Consider the following 24,926-nt stretch of genomic DNA (forward strand, 5'->3'; position numbering starts at 1 on the left):
AATTTGAACTCTTCATGTCCCAGAAAACCGAACTGCTACTAGTACTATGCTGCCTTCCCCTTCATCTAAACCACAACTGCACTGTTTTGACTGAATCAAGACTTCAGTGTCACAAAAGAATAATCACTGCAGACTCTGCCATCAACAGCAAACGTTTCTACAGTTTTACTTTTTTTTTTTAAATAAAATAATAGCATCAGTTTCAATGAAGTAGTTTGTATTCTTTAATTCACACTTCCCCCAAACGAAACAGTCTCCCAGTCTGCTGGTTGAGTTCTTGATGCATTTAACAAAAGCATCTGTTTTCAATCTTACAGGTAACATTCAAGCTTAGTCGACAGACTGCTTTTCCACTGACTGCTCTTTGTAATCTTTTCCACTACACTCTTTTCTTCTTCTCTTTTTTCCAAACCATTTATTTATCCTGTTTTCAACTCTCCCTTTGAATCAGCCCTATTTTCTCTTTCTCTCGCTTTGATATTGCTTCACCCTATAATTCTTCCTTTAGTGTTTACCCCTGTTTAATCCCAAGACTGACCTGAGCCTAGCCGAAAAAAGACAGAGAGAGGGAAAGGGACAGAGGGAGTATGGTCAAAGTGTTGGCAAGAAATGACCCACCTCTTAGAGCTGGCGGAGGGTGAGGTGGTGGTGGCGAGGCCGTGGCGGGGGGAGCGTTTAACACTGGCGTTGGTGTGGTGGTGGTGGTTGGAGAGGATGGAGGAGGCGGCAGTGGTGGTAGCCATTTTGGAGGACTTGAGGGGGGACACGGCACTCTGACCCGCGCTCTTGGCGCCTGACGTGCGCAGGGGCTGGGTGGTGGAGCGCTTGTGGCCCTTCAGACCGTCCTCAGAGCTGCATGGGTGGAGGGACAAGCAAGGCACTCAGGGTTAGGTTCAAACAGGAGGAGGTCAACACACACAGTGAATACACGCAAGATAAAGCAAAGGCATGGTGGGTATGGATGTGTCATTGCTGAATACAAAAAAAGGACAGGAAAATTGTGTGGTAAAGTATCAAGGATTGTATACACACACAAAAGGAAGAGAACCATGCAGACAGAGTTAGCAACACACACTCACAAAAATAAAAAAAATAAAAAAGTATGCTCAGCAAAGGCCAAAACAGGATTGGGGCTAGGGAAGACAATGATGATAAAAGAACCATGCCTCCATTCATGGAGCAGAAGCTTCCCTAAAACAACAAAGAAACAAATAAATAATACAGTAATGCATGGACAGAAGATCTGCCATCATCTGGGAAGACTAAACATTCGGTCAAGGCAAGATCACACTAAAATCAAATTTGTTGTTCTCAGATCTAATCCCCATGACAAAATATCAACATCGATATCATGCACATGGAAAGGGCATTTGACCACTTAGTCAGAAGCAAGGATAGTCCTGATCACCGAGTTTCACTTTGCACAATTCAACACACAGGAAACAACAGTAGGTCACTGCTTCTGGCAGGGTCCCCACTGGTTTTTAGAAACAAAATTCCATGACTTTTCCATGACTTTCCATGAGCCTCAATAACATTTTCCATGACTAGATCCACAGGTCGCCATTTCCAAACACGCAAACTTTTTACGTCTTGTCACTGCCAGTTTTGACACTGGCTTGCTTTGCACTGAATTTGAGTCAGTTTCTACGCAGTGTCTCTTCGACAAGCAAGTCAAGCATTTGCTACGCAGTCAGATTATCGGTAATGTTTGCTGGTCCTGTCATTTCACTAAACTGGACCAGCCACTGTTTGTATCCATCTGCACTTTCGTAAATTCCGTTTCGTAACCGTCACTGTGACTTGACGAACTGTCATTATTTTCACCGCGATACACAGTTCATTGCGAAGATCTTCCTCGGTAATTCGTTCCAATTCCGCATACTTTTTGTTGTCAAGAAACAACTCGAAAGAAAGTATCAAACTCATCATCCTCCATCTTGCTTGTCGAAGCGCTAAAGTACTTTATCGATGCAAAAACAAAAGCAGAAAACTTCGACGAAACCGACTCAAATGCAGCGCAGACGACACGACGAGATAACGGAAGGAAGTGAGCCTCACTTTGGCTCAAGTGCCGTTAAAAATACCGTAATTCTCGTATGCAAATACGAACGAGAAGTTGGTCATACGAACAAGCCTTGTGCTGGAGACGCAAATCGCTGCTGGCTGGCAAAGGGGGGGGGGGGGGGGGGGGGGTGGGTGAATGGCTGGGCAACGAAAATCGCCGCTGGCGTGCTAAAGGTTAATTTTTCTTTCTTTCTTATTTTTGTTAAATTCCATGACTTTCCATGACTTGAATTGAAATTCCATGACTTTCCAGGCCTGGAAAATTAAAAATCAAATTCCATGACTTTCCAGGTTTTCCATGACCTGTACGAACCCTGTTCTGGGTTGTGTCCCTTATCACACTTTATAACTGCAAGAATTATCATTTGCTGCCAGTGAATAACAATGAAAGTTGGTGACACAAAAATGTAACAAAAACCCAGTGGAAAAAAACACAAACAACCCACAATGATGTGAACAGTCAACTCAACTGTAAGCAACAATTTTATTAAACTGGAAGATCATGCGAACACACTGAAAAATTTAACGGCACAGAACAACTGAACACAAAATAACATGATATCACATAACTGGAATTCCGTTTCACTGTTTTCTACATTCAGCTACTCCATTATAAAAAGTATACTCCTGAGACTGATCAAGAGAGAATGATCCATACAGGATTCAGTCATCACTGTTACTGGTCAGGAACAACATAAAACAATTTCAGAGGCGCGTACAAAATCGTTGTCTACTTTTTCGTGAGGACACACCCTCATTTACTTTAGAGTAGTTGCAAATCTAGTCTCTTCTTTTATGAAACAGTAATAAATCCACATTCCCAAATGTCAAAAGCCATGCAAATCATCAAACTGTGTAACAGCATTACCTTGTCAAATCTGCACAAAGTTCAGTCAGTGTAAGGGTGGGTAAAGTGGACAAAACTATAAGAAATTTAAATGTCAAGCTTTTTCTCTCTGCAAGCTGTGGTTTTGAGTTGCACTGACCAAAGAAGCAAGAGAAAAAGTTAATAAAAAAAAAAGGTCCAAGGTTTAGTAAATACCAGGTTAGTTAACCACTTGACTGCCTTAGGACGGGTATACCCGTCATGCACTTGTGCAGCCGCATGATTATGGATACTGACAGGGGAAGGGGGAGATCTTCTTTCGGACGATTCGTTGGAAACAGGTAGATGATAGTGATTATAATCCTTTCTTGGAGCAAGCAAAACAGCCACCTGTGTTTCATCCACAGGCACCGGAAGATGCGCCGGACTGATTTTTCAAAAGTTCATATTTAAACATCATTATAAGCCAAACTAATTATTATTTCCATGATTAGACACTAAAAACAGATTCTTGGTTCAATTTCCCTTAAAAATAACATAGGTTTTACTTACCTACCTACTGCCAGTTTGGAGCTAGATTTTTTTGTGAATTATTACACCCCGAACTCCAATATTCCCTGGCAGTCAGGAATGCACATACGCAAGTTTTGATTGGCAGCGAAAGGGTTAACAGATATATGACACTAACCTTTACTAAATATGGCAATAAACTTGAGTTAGGTGTTCATCATCATAGGACTACACAGTAATGACAATATTTTTTTTATCTGGCATAGAAGTAAAAAGCTATGATGATCACAACCCCACAATTACAAGTTGATCCTCTTTCTATGGGTAAAGAACTTGTTCAGTTAAAGATGAAAATGTTTCCACTCTTGAGGAGAGATTGATACATCAACATGTACAATTTTTTTTTTTTTAAACCAAAAAGACCTACAAAAGAAAAATTATTTTAAAGCAGCAGGGGAGAACACGAAGGCAGCTCCGTTTACAAAGTGAAAGCCTTTAATTATTTATTTTAAAAAAAATGGCAAAAGAAAATGATTTTAGCTCTCGTCAAAGACGACAGCCCTCCACCTGCAAGGAAAGCCATGCGCATCAAAGACACACACAGAAAGGGGACAATAAATACTCACGCCCCAGTGACTCCGGTGGTTGCTGAGCGACTGTGCTTGCTGCGCAGCAGTTTGAGCTGGTTCAACTTGTCCCCCTGCGTTTCCCCGTTGTCATGGCTACGCGTCATGGGAGGATCATAGATCTGGAAAAACATCACAGAAAATGACATCAGTTTTTAGTTCACTGTTTCCCCATTGTCATGACCGCAAGTCTGAGGAGGATCTTAGATCTGGAAAAACACCATGGAAAAAGAACACTACATTTAGTTCAGTAACTGTGATGCCGTTTGTCATTTTAAACAGCTGCCATTTGTAAAATAACAATAACAGACTTGTGTGTACTTTGAGTTCAGCCATAACCAACAAGCCACAGAGCTGTTGAGTAAAAAAACACTAAAAGTCCTGTGTTCTTTATTGTGCCACATCTATACAGAGGATTTCCTTGCAGCGGTCTTAACATTATGTGGCCAACATGGAGGCTGAATAGATAATATTGAATAAGTTCATTCTGATTGGTATCAGTTGGCTACACAAAAGCATTCTGTCCTCCACTTCAGTTCAAGTGAATGGGCGGGGATGTAGCTCAGTCGGTAGCGCGCTGGATTTGTATCCAGTTGGCCGCTGTCAGCGTGAGTTCGTCCCCACGTTCGGCGAGAGATTTATTTCTCAGAGTCAACTTTGTGTGCAGACTCTCCTCGGTGTCCGAACACCCCCGTGTGTACACGCAAGCACAAGACCAAGTGCGCACGAAAAAGATCCTGTAATACATGTCAGATTTCGGTGGGTTATAGAAACACGAAAATACCCAGCATGCTTCCCCTGAAAGCGGCGAATGGCTGCCTAAATGGCGGGGTAAAAACGGTCATACACGTAAAAGCCGTGGGAGTTTCAGCCCATGAACGAACAAACTGTTCAAGTGAATGTTAACACTGATTCAGTAGATACAACTACAACCTTCAGCCGTTTGACGGATCCATCAGTAACAGTGGATGATGTGTTGTTACCGACGGATCCATCAGTAACAGTGGATGATGTGATGTTACCGACGGATCCATCAGTAACAGTGGATGATGTGTTGTTACCGACGCATCCATCAGTAACAGTGGATGATGTGTTGCTACTCTCGGATCTGCATTTTAAAAATCTGAGAATATCAGATCTCTGAACAAGTCGCGTAAGGCGAAATTACTACATTTAGTCAAGCTGTGGAACTCACAGAATGAAACTGAACGCACTGCTATTTTTCACAATGACCGTAGTCCGCCGCTAGTGCAAAAGGCAGTAAAAGTGACGGCCTGTTTAGTGCGGTAGCAGTTGCGCTGTGCTGCATAGCACGCTTTACTTGAACTTCGTTTGAACTTTCTGAGCGTGTTTATAATCCAAACATATCATATCTATATGTTTTTGGAATCAGGAACCGACAAGGAATAAGATGTTTGTTTTTTTAAAAACGATTTTGGAAATTTTATTTCAATCATAATTTTTATATTTTTAATTTTCAGAGCTTGTTTTTAATCCGAATATAACATATTTATATGTTTTTGGAATCAGAACATGATGAAGAATAAAATAAAAGTAACTTTGGATCGTTTTATAAAAAAACAATTTTAATTACAATTTTCAGATTTTTAATGACCAAAGTCATTATTTAATTTTTAAGCCTCCATGCTGAAATGCAATACCGAAGTCCGGCCTTCGTCGAAGATTGCTTGGCCAAAATTTCAATCAATTTTATTAAAAAATAAAGGTGTGACAGTGCCACCTCAACTTTTACAACAAGAAGGGCAAAGCCCATACGACTCACATGCTTGACCTTGACATGACCTTGACCTTCAGGGTCAAGGTCAAATAACTAAACCTAGCAATGACATCATACACTAAGAACTGCTTTACACATTTTTCCTACCAAAATACATACACAAAGCTGTTAATTCAAGACATAGGAAGTACAATGGTGCTTATTGGCTCTTTCTACCATGAGATATGGTCACTTTTAGTGGTTCACTACCTTATTTTGGTCACATTTCATAAGGGTCAAAGTGACCTTGACCATGATCATATGTGACCAAATGTGTCTCATGATGAAAGCATAACATGTGCCCCACATAATTTTTAAGTTTGAAACAGTTATCTTCCATAGTTCAGGGTCAAGGTCACTTCAAAATATGTATACAATCCAACTTTGAAGAGCTCCTGTGACCTTGACCTTGAAGCAAGGTAAACCAAACTGGTATCAAAAGATGGGGCTTACTTTGCCCTATATATCATATATGTATAGGTTACAACACGAGTGGTTTTTTATATGGCTTGTATTTCAGTCAAGACCCAGCGGATGAATATCATCGGGAGACACGAGCCTCTGGCGAGTGGCTCTCGATTGATATTCCCGCTGGGTCTTGACTGAAATACAAGCCATATAAAAAACCACGAGTGTTGTAATCTGTATATCCCATTCTACCATCAAACACAAAGTGTAGACTACTAGCGGCACTGTTGCGATCTGTGGAGAGTGAAACAGTGGTGCCAGCGAGATTTGGCCCTTTTGCAACCTTAAAAACTAAGTGACCGTCGCTGAAAAAATAAAACGAATGAGTGCATCGATAAGTACGCGGTAACACTACTTTCAGACCATTTAAAAGCTTTAAGTAAAGGTTCATAAGTTGCAAGAAAGTAATGAAGTCGTATAGAAATTAATTTAGTTGAAGCGCACAGTTCTTTTGTTGCGGCGTTTCAGGTCGGCAGAACGGGCGAAACCGGGTTGGCACCCATTTGGCTTACTCGATTCAGAATCGATTCCACGTTGTTTTTCTCGAACGTATTATTATACAATCAGGCTTATTGACAAAGAAGCAAATTTTAGGGAACAAATATGTAGGTTTAGATTTAACCATTTGCTCCCTATTTGAAATGTATCTACGTGATAAATTGTTTTGCGAGTGTGTTTGCATGGATGAACTTAAACTGGTATGGGTGTGAGGAAACGGGACCAAAATGGTGAAGTCGCGAATTGCTGACACCAAGTCTGTCACCGCCGATTGATTGCATTTTGAAGGAATATGACTGGATTACGGAAAAATGCACACGTTAAGTTCTTGGATACCTTCATCGCCAATGTGGACTTACTGCAGAGCCAGGCAAAAGAGTAGACTTTCTCGCAAAATACGTGAAACAGTCGATGTTTGATACGAAGCGAAGCCACCCCAAACCATGCAGGTAAGACGGCTTCTCGGTCCCGCTACGCATGACACCAGACCAGTGTTGTTGCTTTGAGTTTGACTAACAAACTCGAAACTGTCATTTAAAACATGAGCCAAATGTGTATTGATTGTGTGATTAGTCTATGTGACAGGGCTTCTATTATCTGTGCTCCCTAGCTTCTGTCAGTTCCCACACCGACACTGTGACAGACTCTCACGAACAGTCGTCTGCTTCGATGCAAGGGAGGGTACTCGGGTTTTTTTTGTTGGTTTGTAGCCATGGGCATTGTGATAGTGTTCGACTGTTCAAACTAGTGTTATGCACGGGTTAATAAAACTGCGGATAGAACTCTTTGGCAGCAAAACAATTAAGAGTGTATTACAATCTATTTGTTTGGCGCAAGGTCAAAGGTCGGGAGGAAAGTAGTTCTTTGCCCAAATCGGAATCTGCACTATCATATATTTTTTGGAGTCCATGATGTATTTATTGAGCTATAAAAATACAACATATATACCCATACTGAAGTAACAGAGACAAAGAAGGGAGGTCATGGGATATAGGTGAGGTATTCAATCTCAAAAACTTCAGAGAAAATGGGAAAAATGTGAAAAATAGCTGTTTTTTAGGCAACATTTATGGCCCCTGCGACCTTGACCTTGAAGCAAGGTCAAGATGCTATGTATGTTTTTGGGGGCCTTGTCATTATACACCATCTTGCCAAATTTGGTACTGATAGACTGAATAGTGTCCAAGAAATATCCAACGTTAAAGTTTTCCGGACGGCCGGCCGGACGGATGTCCGGCCGGCCGGACGGACGGATGTCCGGCCGGACGGACGGACGGACGACTCGGGTGAGTACATAGACTCACTTTTGCTTCGCATGTGAGTCAAAAAGCCGGATATGACGTCATAAAAGACATTTATCGAAAAAAAGAAAAAAAACTCTGGGGATATCATACCCAGGAACTCTCATGTAAAATTTCATAAAGATCGGTCCAGTAGTTTACTCTGAATCGCTCTACACACACATACGCACAGACACAGACACAGACACAGACATACACTACGACCCTCGTCTCGATTCCCCCTCTATGTTAAAACATTTAGTCAAAACTTGACTAAATGTAAAAAGGAGGGAGTCTTCAAATAGGGGGGTCTGAAAAGGGGGGTTCCACAGTATGACCCGAAAGACAGGAGCACTCACGTTGTCATAGTTGTTGAAGCGGTTGTCGTTCTCCACGGCATCATGGATGCGCATATCGTCCACTCCGGACATCAGGTTGGACAAGCTGTGGTGGCGGTCGCGGAACCGCTCCTTCTCTATGGCTGCCTCCTTGCGGCGTGACCGATGCGCGTCTCCTAGCGACCACAGCCACATCTGACGTCTGCAAGCACCCACAACATTTCGTGCATAATATTTATGATAAGTAATGACAACAACAAAAAGAGTGGAAAGGTGACAATGTGGATACCTCAGACACATTTCATGTGTGTACGGTTTTGGGGGCTGATTAAAGGGAGCACTTATTATTAATTCATTAAGTCAAAATAAATCAATTTAGATCGATCCTGCTCTCTTCGGTAAGCAGTGAGGCTGATGAGTCTGGTGTTCAAGTGGAAGAAAGCAAAAGTTGAACTGCTCTCTGGGGGGGGGGGGGCGCTCACTTAGTCTGGCTCCGCGACTTAGCAGTTAATGTCGTTAGTAGGGGGCATAGTAGGTAGTGGGCTGAGTCCGTTTGCTCGGGACAGACCCACTACTGAACACCGTCGAAGTGACTCAGCAGAAGTGCAGTGTCAACTTCCGAGGGTAGCCTAACGCAACGACCCGACATCCCTCCCTGGAGCGTCTGTAAAATCGACAGGTCTGGCAGCGGAACGAAATTCAGATGTGGATGGAGCAGCGAATGAGAGAACACCGGAACAAGGAACAGGTGTAAGGACAAAAAGAAAAAAAAAAAAAAGAAAAAAAAAAAAAAAAAAGTTGAACTGCATATGCCGTCGTGTGCATAACGATTTATAAGGAATAGATGGTACTTCAGGGAAATGGTTTAAAAAAAAAGTTACAGTACTGAGTCCAATCCAACAATATGAAATCAGTCCAGATAGGCATTACTGATTAGCAAACATTGTTGCATTTAATGACTGAGTATGAACAATGAGAGTAGAAGACCCTTGACCTAAACCATCACAGAAACTGAACAGTTTGATCTCTTTCCCCTGTAACAGCCCCAGCACCACCAGCCAAAACCAGCTTTCTGTCAGTAGGTTGTTGTTTTTCCTGGCTGCAAGACAAGTGTAAGAGGGGACAATCCTGCAGCCAACGACTGGTTTATCTCCCTTTACCCACAGCATTCTGTAGCATTTAGATGCCGTTTGGAAGCAAACCAAAATAGTTTTCAAATTGTTTTTTCTAAACAAGTACAAATTTAGAATCGGTCCATGTAGATTCTGCACTGAATGATGACTTGGAAAAACAGAGATAACCCACCGTACCTGGGTCTTGATAGCTGTTAGCGACAAACTGGTTACAAAGCCACCTACCAGCTAGTGGTCAAACAGTGGATGACAGTCAACAAGCTCAAGATGAACGATGATAAGACAGAGATCATGCCAGTTGGCAAACAATCAAACTTAAAGCTTCTTTCAGAAACATCCAGTCTTACCCTTTCTGATACCACAGTCACATTCAGCACCAAAGTATAAAACCTGGGTGTCCACCTTGACAGTAGCCTGTCAATGGACGCCCACATCAACTCACTCTGCAGAACCGCCTTTCTTGAAATGCGGAGGATTAGCCAAATCAGACACCTTCTTTCCCTCGACGCAACCAAGACACTGGTTTCGGCTTTTATTTTGTCGAGACTGGATTACTGCAACTCGCTCCTAGCCGGCCTCCCAGACGCCAAGCTAGACCGCCTACAGCGCATCATGAACAATGCAGCACGTCTTGTGCTGCGCAAGCGCGACCATGTCACCCCTCTCCTAATGACCTTTCACTGGCTACCAATCAAAGCACGCATAACATATAAAATAGCTACCCTGTGTTACCGTAGCCTTCACGACGACTCTGCCCCTTCTTACCTGTCTTCGCTCTTAAAGCCACACGTCCCCACACGCAACCTCAGATCCGCTGACGCAGGGCACCTTGTTGTCCCACGCATCAAACTGAACGCTTTCGGCAAGCGCACCTTTATCTACACAGCTCCCTCTATTTGGAACTCTCTGCCCATGTCTGTCCGCCTTTCTACCTCTCTCCTTTCCTTCAAGTCCTCTCTAAAACACACCTCTTCCGGCAATACTTCAACCCCTAGCCTGTTCAGTATCTGCCACTTACCATCGTAGCGCGCTGTGGGCCGGCTGGGGGCGGGTTGGTATTTCATGTGCCTGTTTCTTTGTTTATTTCCGTGTTTGAAAATCGGTGTGCAGGTCTGTTTTTTTCCCTTGTACGTGCGCGCGATAGCTGTCGCGGTGTATGAGTGCGACTACACGTGCCTTGGCGAGTGTGTGAGGGCTGTATTTTGTATATTAATTATTTTATACATGTATAAATGTGTCTCCAGGAATATGTTTTGTTTTAATCTTGTGTCGATACTATTTAGTTCTGCCTCGTTATTAGCCATTGAGTATAACTCATCATTGCTTTGTTGTTCTTTGGCCATTTACGTTGAATGACTTGTTATACATTGACATTGATAGTTTTATTCTTCTTCTTCTTCGTCGTTCGCTAGATAGTTTTATCATAAGAACCCTTTCTAATTCCTATTAACTCGATGTTCTTTAACCCCTTCACTGCCCACCCCGTATGTAATACGTGGTCATTTTCGGTTTGTCGTACGCCCATAACCGTATCTCATACGTGGGATTTGTGTCAACAACATTTCAGGACATTTCTGAAAACTAAATGGGAGGTAACCACTGTCCAAGTACTTGTAGGGGTTCTAAACACAGTTCTTTCCCATAGACCGTTCGGATAAGTTACTACTACGTGTTGAAAACTGTGTTAGAAATGTAGAACCGATCTATAGCATTCACAATGGCAGCCGAAAGTCGGACCTCAACTCGTAGACCTGTTTTCAAGCGATACAGTGTTCTGGAAGCTCTACAAGAAGTGATTTATGGATTACCACACAGAAGAATACTTTTATGGGCTGTAATGTGAGTACCTGATGTTTGACACCAGTTTTAGCAGTGTTTTGTGTGGTTTTACGTGCTGCAATGTGTGTGTGTGTAAGTCCGGAAACTGTAATTTTTGACAAAAATGGTCATTATATCAATTTTACTATAACAATCACAAACAAAGTCCAATGATCATGTCATCTATCTATCTATCTATACATATAATAAAAGAGAGTGTCTGTCTGTGTGTCTGTGTGTCTGTGGTCGCCATACCTCAGAGATGGCAAGAGGCAGGAACAAGATATTTTGCATGCACACTCCCTAGCTGCCGCAGATGTGCACCTGGGTTTTAGTTTCTCCAGACATTGTTTCCTTCCTCGGATAATGACCCTCCCCATCTATCAATACAGTCTACATAGTGCAAGGGAGGTAAGTCATGCTTTGTCACCCACGGAAGGGAGGTAACTCTCATCAAACCAGTATACCGTGTAATTCTCAAGGGTTACCCCCCGCCCGCTATCATCCCGCCCCCACCCCCCCCCCCCCCACACACACACACTAACCCTGCCCCCTGCTGTGCAAGGCCAGTTCAGTGCCTGGTGATCACATGTAGCAAGCACATAATGCCAGTGATATTACAGACTCTCTATCGCTCCTATGAGGAGAAGAAATGAAGAAGAAAAAGTTAACCGGACAGTTCAGGAAATTTCTAGAAGCAAAGGGAGGTAACTCCCATTTATTGAATACAGCCTATATGGTGCAAGACCAGTTCAGTGCCTACTGTTCACCTGTAGCAAGCACATCATGCCAGTGATATTAGAGACTCGCTATTGCTCCTATGAGGGGAAGAAATGAAGAAAGAAAAATTAACTGGACAGTTCCGGAAATTTCTAGAAGGTAAGGGAGATAACTCTTTTTTGTCTGTGGTCGCCATACCTCTGAGATGGCAAGAGGCAGAAACAAGATAGTGTGCACGAACACTCCCGAAGTGCCGCAGATGTGCACCTGTGTTTTAGTTTCTTGATTCATTGTTTCCTTTCTCAGATTATGGACCTCCCATTTATTGAATACAGCCTATATGGTGCAAGACCAGTTCAGTGCCTACTGTTCACCTGTAGCAAGCACATCATGCCAGTGATATTAGAGACTTGCTATTGCTCCTATGAGGGGAAGAAATGAAGAATGAAAAATTAACTGGACAGTTCCGGAAATTTCTAGAAGGTAAGGGAGATAACTCTTTTTTGTCTGTAGCAAGCACATCATGCCAGTGATATTAGAGACTTGCTATTGCTCCTATGAGGGGAAGAAATGAAGAATGAAAAATTAACTGGGCAGTTCCGGAAATTTCTAGAAGGTAAGGGAGATAACTCTTTTTTGTCTGTAGCAAGCACATCATGCCAGTGATATTAGAGACTTGCTATTGCTCCTATGAGGGGAAGAAATGAAGAATGAAAAATTAACTGGACAGTTCCGGAAATTTCTAGAAGGTAAGGGAGATAACTCTTTTTTTGTATCCAAACAAAGGAGGTAAAGCTAATGATAATGGGATAGCGAGCGTCTTAAATTGCTACAGGGCTCCGCTTACTCCCGGGCGAAGCCGGGCTTAACTGCTAGTCCTATAATAGCCAAGGGTATAAGCAAAACACATGCCAAAGATCTAAGAGATATCTCAATAAATGATCGAGCAGTGAACAGATTAGTGAACCTACCGAAGAAAGCGAAATTTTGCCCTGGCACACAGCAATACCAAAATGCTGTTATACTGTGGCAGTGAAGGGGTTAACTATATTTATACATAAATGCATATTGTAAAGCAGTATGCATTGTTAGAGGATTTTTTAGTAGCAGTGTTTCAATGTCGAAGCTGCTTTTCCCAGTTTTACCTAAGAGACCGACTGTATATTGTGTTATTGTATTTGTCAGACTTGATTGTACCAAGTCTCTACACATGTTGTAATGCGCTTAGAGCCAAATATTTTTGTTTTTTGTAAGGGATAGGCGCAATATAAATACACTTTATTATTATTATTATATTAAACAAGTTAAAGCTGGCAATAATTATGTCATTATAAGTACGATACAAACTGTTGGACAAATTCTGAAACAATTTACAAATACAGGTCTGTCTGGTGGTAGATTAATTTACAATCTTTTCAAATTACAACCTGTAAAATAAAAGAAATTTTCTGTTAACATAACCCCTGACCAACCAAAAACATCACAATCACTGAAGCAGAATAATAAGATGTTCAAGGTTAACAAACAACTAAGCAGATAATTCAAGGCACAGTCCTCCCCTTATAATAGGCTTATTTAGTACCAACCAACCACATTCGTTTCGTCCCATATAAGGAAGTGCTACGTCACAAATTTTGCGTACACGTCATTTCCGGTTGGCAATGAAACGAAGTTCACACCAAAAACACAAACGACTTTCGTTGATTTGGGCGATTCTACGAATCTACTTTCGTTGACTTTGTATTCATGTTTTGGTTATTTCTGTCTGGAAACCTTTAATTTATTGGATATAGGTTACCGAATTGTTATTTTAACTTTTCATATCTTCCTACTTTAAGGTCTGGAGTGGACGCTGAGGTCGATCTTTCACTGGATTTCTGTAGCATACATTTCCCTAGGTTGCGCTGGGGAAAATCAAAGATGCCGGCCAGGAGCCGATTGCCGCTTCACGACTTTAGAGTTCTATTTCTTCCCTAATATAAATAGAATACTTATACCGTAAAATCCCTAGCATAAGCCCACCCCCCCTGTGCACAGATTTAGGGCAAAATTGGGGGGTGGGCGTTTGCTAGGGATAGACCCCTTTGCACAAAGTAAGTTTTGTGCTCAACCGTGTAATTGAGTGAATACAAACCCAGAAAGCATGTAAGTTAGGTCGTGTGAGTAGAAGTGAAGGAAAAAATAAAAAAAAGGACTTTGAGGCAAAGAAGGCCAACCATGAGAGAGAGAGAGAGAGAGAGAGAGAGAGAGAGAGAGAGAGAGAGAGAGAGAGAGAGAGAAAGAAAGAGAAAGAGAGAGAGAAAGAGAGAGAGAGAGAGAGAGAGAGAGAGAGAGAGAGAGAGAGAGAGAGAGAGAGAGAGAGAGAGAGAGAGAGAGAGAGAGAGAGAAAAGGACTGGCTCTTCTGAAAACAACACGAGCATAGTCATTCATATAAATTTATGAGTAAAAAGAAAATCGCCAGACCTTTGCAAGGACAAACAATAACAACACAATTCCGGGGAAAAGAAACTTGATGAAATGTCGAAATGTCAACACCAATGAAGCCCTTTCTTTCTGTACAGGGAAGAAATTACACGATCGTCTTTGGAAATGAAACGTTAACTGAACTTGGATTTTGTCTTCAAAAGGCCCAATCTTTCTGAGAAAGAAAAACCCACAAACTTAGGAAAAAAAAGAGAAGAGAAACTCGAAAAAACATGAACGATGGGTGGGAGTGAGGAGAGGGGACAAAGAATAAGAAAAAAGGAAAGAAACACGAAAAGGTGAAGAAGGGGAAAAAGATGACTTTTAGAACAGTCTGCACAAATCCTGGTGAAAGTGAGCCTATAGTCTCTGAAAAAATCAGGGTGGGCGTTTGCTAGGTAGTTACCCCTGTTCACAACTTTTGGCCCAAAGTGGGGGGTGGGCGTTTGCTAGATGGTGGGCTTATGCTAGGGATTTTACGGTATTTATAGGGCAGACCTTAATTTTTTAACTGTCTCACTTTGAACAGTAATAATTTTTATGAGTCGAGCTTCAGGTTGCAAATTAATCACACATGTGTTGTCACCGCTTCTTCTGCCATCAGAATGTCTTTGCCAGTGGCGTCTAAACTACGAAATTTACCACACGCACTGTTGAGTTTCGTTGTGCACGCGCGCCCATCCGAGCGGGCAAGAGAAAATGAGGTGGCGAAAGGAAAGTGGTGGGCTTTGTTCACCTCTCTAAATCTAGCTACTGATTCAACTCACCATCTCAGATCTGGCTCGGCTTTTACATGGGATAAGACCATCCCTCCTCTCGGACACATTCTAAAAATCAACATTTTGGGAGCTCTCTGTGCAGACTTGGAATTTCTTAGTGGACAGTAATGGCTACCTGTGAAATTATTCATCAAAAAATTCTCAACCTGCATAGACAGCAGTCAGGATGTTGAATTTTGGTATGTGTCCATGTGGAGTGATGGTCTTATCCCAGACAAAAGCCTGGGCACATCTAAGATAGTAAGCTCAGTATTTTTCATGAGAAGGACTGTGCCTTTTAGCTGAAATTAAGCGGAATGAATTCAACAGCTTTTTGTGTGAAATTCTTACTCTTCCAAGAAGTTCTGCTGGGGGCCGATGATGGATCCGGGGCGACAGATGCGACACCACGCGATGCACTCTGCCGCAGTGAACTTGTAATGCTTCATCATGTAGCAAGCGATCAGCGATCCTGTCCTGCCCAGGCCAGCTGTAAAAACACCACATGTCTGCAATGAAGCTTTAACGCCCACACAATTAACTAAGCTTTTAGGGACACGGAAAACAAGGTGAACTGTAGCTGGTGGCTTACAGGCATGGGAATTGCAAAAAGTAAAAAAGGTTGACTAGGAGAGTCCGGGGGAATTTTTTTCTCTTCAAAGAACCCAAATGGTGCAATTTGGTGTCATCTGAGCTCCAAGTTTGCCATTAAATTTTTTGTTGTTGTTGCCTCCCTTATTTATTTTTTCGGCGGAACAAAACAAAGGTAGGCGGAAATTTGCCATTCGGCGGACACTTCCCATGCCTGGCTTAACATCAAGGACAAAGGTCCCACAACTTACAGACAGCAGAAAGCATTAAAAATTTTGAAAACTTGTACTAGATGCACACAAACTGTTTGGGTTCTTTGAAGAAAAAAGAGAGAAAGAGGTTTGGACCAGCTCTAACACCAGAGAGAAGTGAAAAATGTGTCATGCCTGAACAGTGTGATATCTTTTAAAAACCTACTGTAAAAACAAACCACAACTCTATGGGTTCTGTTTAACTTTTATGTGTACAGTGTAACATGCTACAGCTTTATGGGCACACAAGCCTGCACCTACCTTTGCAGTGGACGGCCACAGCGCCATCTGTGTTTTCTGACAGCTCCAAGAACTGGCGTACAATGCTGTCACTCGGCGTGCTGCCGTCGATGAAGAAGAGTTCGTAGTGGTCGAAGCCTGCGTCCTTGAAGCGTCGTGCATCGTAGATCTTCTTGTTGAGCCGCACGATGGCTGTCACCTTGTGCTTGCGGAAGTAGGGGAAGTAGGACTCGGGGGCATGCAGGGGGTACCCTAGAAGAAGCAAACACACATTTGGCTTACATTTATATGATGATGCTTTTTGTCATATCATTTGGCTTAAATTTAGTTGATGATGCTTTCTGTCAATCTCATTCTTTCTGGTGGTGTAATTGTAGTCTGTATGCTGAAGGTACGTACTCACTTGTACAGTCCACTCTGTATCAGGGAAGTATGTGTAACTCTTACCCTAAACTCTCCTCTTCTTTTCTTGTTGTTAAGGCTGCAAGCAGTCACCACATACAACTTTTCTTGTGCTAGCATTTTCTTCATCAACGGTTTTTATTAAAGCCAGGTACTATTGCACCCTTAAACAACCTACATGTAGTAACACAATTAGAAGCTTAAGCTGGAAAACAAAAGAGAAATGTTTCTGCTAGTCTGAGGCACCTACCGTTTTCAATTTTGGACTTTGGGTGAGGGCCACAGAAGGCAAGGAACTTGTTTGGCACGATCCAGTTGAAATCTCCATTCTCCACTTTCTGCACGCATTAAACATAACCGCCATCATTGCCATGTCCAAGCAAACTGGATAACAACATGAAGCTATCTCTGTTTTGGTGTAACATACGAAATACTCACACACCTGCTCAAATCAAATCAACTCCAGTACAGACACAGATTCAATAAGATCCATTGAATAACCAGACTCAATTTGGTGAGAATCACTAAACAAATGACGATTTAAGCACTTAATAGAACACTTAACATGTGTCTCTCACACCTGGCAACCTTCTCTCTGACTTCATCCCCATTCCATAATAGTAATACATGTACCCCCACCCTCCACCCCAGCCCAGACACACTCTGCCAAGGCCAAAAAAAACAAGAAGAGCAAACGCTCGATCGAGTCACTTTCGCAGTTCTGAATATTATATGAGGCATCAGATGGACAGGAAGAAATTGCTATTCACAACACAATGAGTCACGTTCACATAAAATTTGAGCCCGGTCACTTTTATAGTTTCCGAGAAAAGCCCAACGTTAAGTTGTGTGTTGCCGAACAGAAAAGGCTAGTTATCTCCCTTGTTTTTCTGATAACGTTCGTAAAAGGCTACAGATGTAAATACTTTGATGTAAAGAATAATCCTACAAAGTTTCAATCACATCCGATGAACTTTGTCAAAGATATAAAATGTCTAATTTTTCCTTTGACGCTGACCTGTGACCTTGAAAAAGGTCAAAGGTCAACGAAACCATCGTTAAAGTGTAGAGGTCATTGGAGGTCACGACTAAACAAAATATGAGCCCGATCGCTTTGATAGTTTCCGAGAAAAGTCCAACGTTAAGGTGGTGTCTACGGACGGACGGCCGGCCGGCCGGCCGGCCGGACAGACTAACACTGACCGATTACATAGAGTCACTTTTTCTCAAGTGACTCAAAAATTGCTTTGGTTACGGTTTCATGGCCAAAAAAAATAGGGTAGGTAGGTCGATTAAACTTTTTTTTTTTTTTTTTTTTTTTTTTTTGGTTGGTCCCTCTTGAAATGATAAAAATATTTGTGTATGCAGGATATTCGAGGTATTTTCATATTGGTGTATTCGTCCGCTTCACTGCCATCAGGAGTCAAACGAACACACTTGAAGTGAAGTGATTTGATGTGGAAACTTTCCAAGTTTTCGAGAGTCATGCCAAAGTCCAGTTCGAAAGAGTCTTCGGGCTCGGCACTTATTTTCGTCGACCCAACACATTTTATCCCGAACAGTTTGCCGTCCAAAGTTGGATGAAAATCATGAAAAATGTCCACCAAGGTTGCACTCTTCGAGTACTGACTTATCAGTCGTGTTTGTTCGATATGAACGCACTTTCCGAATACGATTGCAAATGCAGACGACATCTTTTTACGTTCGCGCAACGAACGAACGCACGAGACTGACTTCCCTTGGATATGGGAGTTGTAAAAAGCGGAGTGGTGTCCCTTGTCGGGCTTGTTGTTGTCTGCTCGCCGGCGATCGATGTTTTCTCTGTGCCGTGGTGTTGTCGTTTTCGGTGGGTTTTTGTGTGTGTGTGTGGTTTTTTTGTGTGTATGTATGTGTTTGGTTCATTTTATTTTTAGCTTTAGGACCAAAAAAAAGTTTAGGGTCGGCCCAAAAAATTAGGGTCGGTCGGGAAACCGTAACCAAAGCATTTTTTTTTTGTGGCCCAATCAGTCCTTCAGTGACCCCAAAAAGTTTTGTATCTCTTTAACTATCATAACCAAGGACATTCCTCCCATTCCATTACACCAATGGCATACCTGTTTGTAACATGTAATCAGTATACCCCTTCTGCAGACACCCCTCACCCATGACACTTTTGCACAAAGCCCCCCCCCCCCCCCCCCCCCCTTCCCGGGAAAGACAGTGTACTTTTAAGTAGTTTTTTTTTAAATTTAACATACCACATCAACACACTAAATCATGTTAACAGGGGTGCAGCTGTTAACTAAGCGGAGCCTACCTTTCACATAAAGCCACCTGTCACTGCAAATTATTACACCTGTCGAGGCGTAAATGGCTGCACACTATATCAACCCCCCCCCCCCCCCCTTTCCAATCACTCACTGGTTAACAAGATTTGTTTTTAATGTTTTGGAGTAATAAACCTGTCACCTTATCTGACATATATGGGAATAAAATGCACATTGCTTATGTTAATGCAAACCACGCACATCACAATTTTGCTACACAGCAAAACATACATGTGCAAAGCATTTTTATTTTATTTTTTACAATACCCAGAACAAAAGATTTCAAAGGGGTTGCTAATATGTAATAAGTACTCCTACAGTAAATCAATGAAAAGGCACACCCTCAAACCAGTGACAGCAATAGAAATCCTAATCTCAAAAGGAAAAAGGTGGAGTGAATGTCCTATGCTTCACTGTGACAGGTAGATAGTTAAAGCATTAGACTGGGAGCTATTTATTGTCCCAAGAACGTCTTTTTTTACATAGCTGAGTCACTCCTGGTACAAGTGTGAATGCACCTTTTGTGTTGAAATAAGGGACTTTGGCACAGCACTGTGGAATAAGGGAGCACATGCTTATCACCTAAATTCACTGGCACATTCTGTGGGTTTCACTTACAGGAAGGAGGGGGGGTGCTGCTGTACTGTACTACTGAGACAGTGATCGCGCTAGGTATTTTTCAAACCGGTATGACGTCATGAGCTGGCTACAAGGCTCTCACGAAAATCGGTAAGCTTGCCAAGGCAACCAGTAAAAGACAAACAATGACTTACAATACATTAAATCAATGTCAGTGATATTATGCGGACGTTTTTTCTCCCCCCCCCCCCCCCCTCAAAGTAACTGTCGCACAACTTGACAGTGACACATCAGCAGCCGCTGTGAGAGAGAGAGAGAGAGAGAGAGAGAGAGAGAGAGAGAGAGAGAGAGAGAGAGAGAGAGAGAGAGAGAGAGAGAGAGAGAGAGAGAGAGAGAGAGAGAGAGAGAGAGAGAGAGAGAGAGAGAGAGAGAGAGAGAGAGAGAGAGAGAGAGAGAGAGAGAGAGAGAGAGAGAGAGAGAGAGAGAGAGACTTCCGAAATAAAATAGGAAAGCAAATAGTAATCACGCAACTGGAAGACTTACTCACTAGTTACTTACTGTTACAGTTTCACTTTCGCCTAGTCTTTGTTGTCAAAAAGTTTTCACGCGCAGAGCCAACAGCATTTCTATGACTTAGCGATTTTGAATGGTCTTCGAGAGATGAATGTTGAAAATTTCGACAACCTCTTGTGTAACCATTTTTTTGACGTGTTTTTTTGCAGTCTTCACAAAACATGAGAAAGTTCTCCCCCTCTGTCCGCAACCACAGAAACTCTTTGCACCATTTTTCCTGAAATCGTTTGACAGTGGAAGATGCCGATGTTGGTTTCTTTGCCGCCGCTTGAGACTCGGGCTCTGCAGATGTACTAGGCCGTGAAGTACTTTCACTTTCAGTTCCTTCATTCAAAGGCCTTTTCTCACCTCTTGGGGGTAGAAAAGACAGTAAAGATCGTTGCTTCTTCATCGCAATCGACTCGCCTCACAATAATCAACTGTATGTAGACAAAGATCTAAGCTGGTGTGAGTACATGATTTCCCGGTATGATGCTATGTCGGCTATAGTTAGACGCCGTCCCTTATAACATAAACTGAAAGATTTTACGATGGACCGGGAACCGAAAGAAATGGCGCGAAAAGTATGATGTCTGATTTTTGACGTCATGTTTGACACCTTGACATCAAGTGTCATCAATGGAGACATAATCGCAACATTGTAGCGCTGTCACAACAAGCCATCCAAATCTATCTCTCTCTCTCTCTCTCTCTCTCTCTCTCTCTCTCTCTCTCTCTCTCTCTCTCTCTCTCTCTCTCTCTCTCTCTCTCTCTCTCTCTCTCTCTCTCTCTCTCTCTCTCTCTCTCTCTCTCTCTCTCTCTCTCTCTCTCTCTCTCTCTCTCTCTCTCTCTCTCTCTCTCTCTCTCTCTCTCTCTCTCTCTCTCTCTCTCTCTCTCTCTCTCTCTCTCTCTCTCTCTCGTACTGACAAACGATTTTTGTAATTACTACTTTTTTTTTTACCGGTCAAACCAAATAACAATCGGTACGTCTGACCGACATCCACTTTTTTTTCCGGTATTGGCGAATCTTAACCGGTAAAAAACCCAGAAATTACCGGTAAACGCGATCCCTGTGAGACATAGGACACACACATACACACTCAATAAACTGTGTTACACTGTCAGAAAAACAGAACAGCAGAAGCCCTAAGACACACATATTGTTTTCCACTCCCTCCTTTACACATACTACCACTACTCACCTCATAATGCTCGTATTCATCCACATCAAATGTTTCGAAGTCAAAGAATCCATTTGCAAGGGCCTGCAATGAACACAACACACAGCTAGCTGAGTATATGTATTAAAACACACATGAGTGATCCTCTTTCTATTCATATTAAAAATGACATTTGTAACCTGTGATAAACTCTTCTTCTTGTAAATTTTGCATAAATGCAATGAAAACCTTTCATCAAGAAGAAAACTAAATTGAAACATTGAAAAGGCTGAAGTTGCTTTTTTAGGTACACAAACAAATACTGGAATGAAAAGTTTGGGTTTTTACATTTAGTCAAGTTTTGACTAAATGTTTTAACGTAGAGGGGGGAATCGAGACGAGGGTCGTGGTGTATGTATGTCTGTGTGTGTGTGTAGAGCGATTCAGACTAAACTACTGAACCGATCTTTATGAAATTTGACATGAGAGTTCCTGGGTATGATATCCTCACACGTTTTTTTCATTTTTTTGATAAATGTCTTTGATGACGTCATATCCGGCTTTTCGTGAAAGTTGAGGCGGCACTGTCACGCCCTCATTTTTCAACCAAATTGGTTGAAATTTTGGTCAAGTAATCTTCGGCGAAGCCCGGACTTCGGTATTGCATTTCAGCTTGGTGGCTTAAAAATTAATTAACCCAATGCCCCCTGAACCGCCCGGCATGGCCCGCCGGAAGTGCCCTATGAAATCCCTGAAACGCCCGGCATGGCCCGCTAAACACTAGGTCACCTACTTTCACTTTCGCTTTGAGCCTTACCCATAAGGCCTTGCGACCGGATGTGATTAATGCACTTCCTTCCGGCTGCTTCATTCTAGCGTTTGCAGAGTTTGAATCGATGCGATAGTGTGTTAGCTGTGAATTTTCAAAGTTTGAGGATTTTTTTTCTGACAAAATGGCGTTGAACAAAGGTTAGGGAGTATGGTGTTCGATCATGGGGAACTCAGATGACGATTCTGACACGCCTTTCGAAGGTTTTCTACTTGAAGAGGTGAAAGGGGATGAGTCTTGACATCGATCTGGGTGTTGTTATTCGACGAAAGGACTTTCGGGAGGATTTTTCTGGGAGTTTTCAACATATATTGGTGTAAATGAGGACTGAAGGCTGACGCGTTGGACGTTTTTGAAGAACACTTGCTGGATATTTTTTTTTTAAACAACATTTATTACATTGGAAATGGACAGAACATACTTGCATATGAAACTATAGTGTATTCTCGAGTTATTCTGCGATCTTCTATATAAATGTGAGTACTCTATGATTTTATATGAATTGTTTTGTTTTGTATGTGCATGTTGTGCGGAGTAGTTTCCCTTTGCTCAGGATTTAGAAGGCTGCCTGCCATTTTTTTGTCAGGGGGCATTGGGTTAATGACTTTGGTCATTAAAAATCTGAAAATTGTAAAAAAAAAATAAAAATTTCTAAAACGATCCAAATTTACGTTCATCTTATTCTCCATCATTTTCTGATTCCAAAAACATATAAATATGTTATATTTGGATTAAAAACAAGCTCTGAAAATTAAATATATAAAAATTATTATCAAAATTAAATTGTCCAAATCAATTTAAAAACACTTTCATCTTATTCCTTGTCGGTTCCTGATTCCAAAAACATATAGATATGATATGTTTGGATTAAAAACACGCTCAGAAAGTTAAAACAAAGAGAGGTACAGAAAAGCGTGCTATCCTTCTTAGCGCAACTACTACCCCGCTCTTCTTGTCAATTTCACTGCCTTTGCCATGAGCGGTGGACTGACGATGCTACGAGTATACGGTCTTGCTGAAAAATGGCATTGCGTTCAGTTTCATTCTGTGAGTTCGACAGCTACTTGACTAAATGTTGTATTTTCGCCTTACGCGACTTGTTAAAGTGTATACACTGGGTTCACCTGAAAGATGCAGAACACTGCATATCATAACAGTCAACAGGCATGCACTCTAATCATTTTCTATGAAGATACTGGGCAAATCAGAAGACAGGAGACTGCAAAAAAAGTTCACCTTGTCTAGACCATGAAGACAATCTAGAAGTGTGAGATTGTAGGAACATGGCCCAAACGATGCATCCCTGTGTGAAAAACAAAACAACAGTCAATGAACTTGAGTTAAACAGATCCTGATCTCTCCTAAGGTATGAAAATACAAAATAAAGATCCAACTAAACAAATAAATCTCCCCCACCACCCCCCCCCCCCCCCCAAAAAAAAAACCCAACAACAACCCCACAACAACAAAAAACACACACACAATCACATAAAAACCTGTCAACAATAACAACCCCCACATAAAAATAAAACCCTAACAACCAACATTACACGGAAAAACCACCAATACCAAGGTCTATACAATAAGTGTCTCCCTAATTTGCATAACAATCCCTCCCCCCCCCCCCCACCCCCCACATCCATACCCATGCCCTGTCAAGCATAAAACCTATATAAAGGGCATAAAACCTATATAAAGCGCTGCAAAGCACAGCAGGAGTGAGTCAGAAATGGAATGCTGCATTATAAGTTGTTGCATAGATATGTATATTTATATACATGTACTGGTCTTTGTGAGTGTGACTGAATGTACCACAACACACTGCATTATGCATGGAATGTGATGTAAGATGCTACATACACAGGCTTTCATGGACTGCTAGGCAAGCCACCTGACTTGCTGTCCTTTGGCTTCAAGGGTAGAATTACTTGAAGTGTTCATGCATTAAAAACAGAAAAAATATTGTGTATGAGTGTGGTAATGTGTGTGTGTGTGTGTCTGTGACAGACAGACATAGAGAGAGAGAGAGAGAGAGAGAGAGAGAGAGAGAGAGAGAGAGAGAGAGAGAGAGAGAGAGAGAGAGAGAGAGAGAGAGAGAGAGAGAGAGAGAGAGAGAGAGAGATCAAATGTGTGTGTCGCACAGAGAGAGAGTGAAGTGGGGGTGGGGGGGTGGAGAGAGAGACTGCATGTGTATCTGTGTGAGTGCATGTGTGTGAAAAGGGCATGCACAAGCGAGCATGCATCAGAGAGAGAGAGAGAGAGAGAGAGAGAGAGAGAGAGAGAGAGAGAGAGAGAGAGAGAGAGAGAGAGAGAGAGAGAGAGAGAGAGAGAGAGAGAGAGAGAGTATCTAAACTCTGACAGAGAGCAGAGAGGGTGCCTGTAGCTACCTGTCTTTCCCCTATCACTACCAGTACCACAACTAAGTGACTCAACTAGACAAGCAAGGCCATGTGTGTACAGGGACCAACTACACACAACAGCAGAACCACTTCTCCCCTGACTTGAATGGCAGAGAAAATAGGTCGGGGTCACACAAAGTTCACAGAGTAAAGAAGTCAATGTCTTCTATCCCACCATCATCGTGCCCAGGACAATACTTCTGGTACATGTACATGTACTGCACTAATAAGTGCTGCCAAAACCACCATTATGTTCGGCAACCAGAACAAACAGTTCTGTGTGTTCTGGACTTGTGAAAAAAGTTCTTCCAGTGTCATTACAAGTGTAGAATGT

The 24,926-nt window shown here is 42.1% G+C and overlaps 1 protein-coding gene across 4 annotated transcripts in view; it reads right to left on the bottom strand.

Moving 5' to 3' along the window:
* Positions 1-24,926, bottom strand: part of LOC138966329 (dual specificity protein phosphatase CDC14A-like) — a 52,590-nt gene that overhangs the window by 16,771 nt on the left and 10,893 nt on the right. For all 4 annotated transcript variants that reach the window (XM_070338527.1, XM_070338525.1, XM_070338526.1 and 1 more), the window contains exons 6-13: positions 23,430-23,496; positions 21,407-21,469; positions 17,018-17,105; positions 16,387-16,617; positions 15,635-15,773; positions 8,412-8,592; positions 4,030-4,151; positions 619-852 (exon numbers count right to left, since the gene is read on the bottom strand). In XM_070338527.1, coding sequence (XP_070194628.1) covers positions 619-852; positions 4,030-4,151; positions 8,412-8,592; positions 15,635-15,773; positions 16,387-16,617; positions 17,018-17,105; positions 21,407-21,469; positions 23,430-23,496 — 1,125 coding nt within the window. The remainder of the gene's footprint in view (positions 1-618; positions 853-4,029; positions 4,152-8,411; positions 8,593-15,634; positions 15,774-16,386; positions 16,618-17,017; positions 17,106-21,406; positions 21,470-23,429; positions 23,497-24,926) is intronic.

Source organism: Littorina saxatilis, linkage group LG5, assembly GCF_037325665.1.
Source record: "Littorina saxatilis isolate snail1 linkage group LG5, US_GU_Lsax_2.0, whole genome shotgun sequence".
Classification (NCBI taxonomy): Eukaryota; Metazoa; Mollusca; class Gastropoda; order Littorinimorpha; family Littorinidae; genus Littorina; species Littorina saxatilis.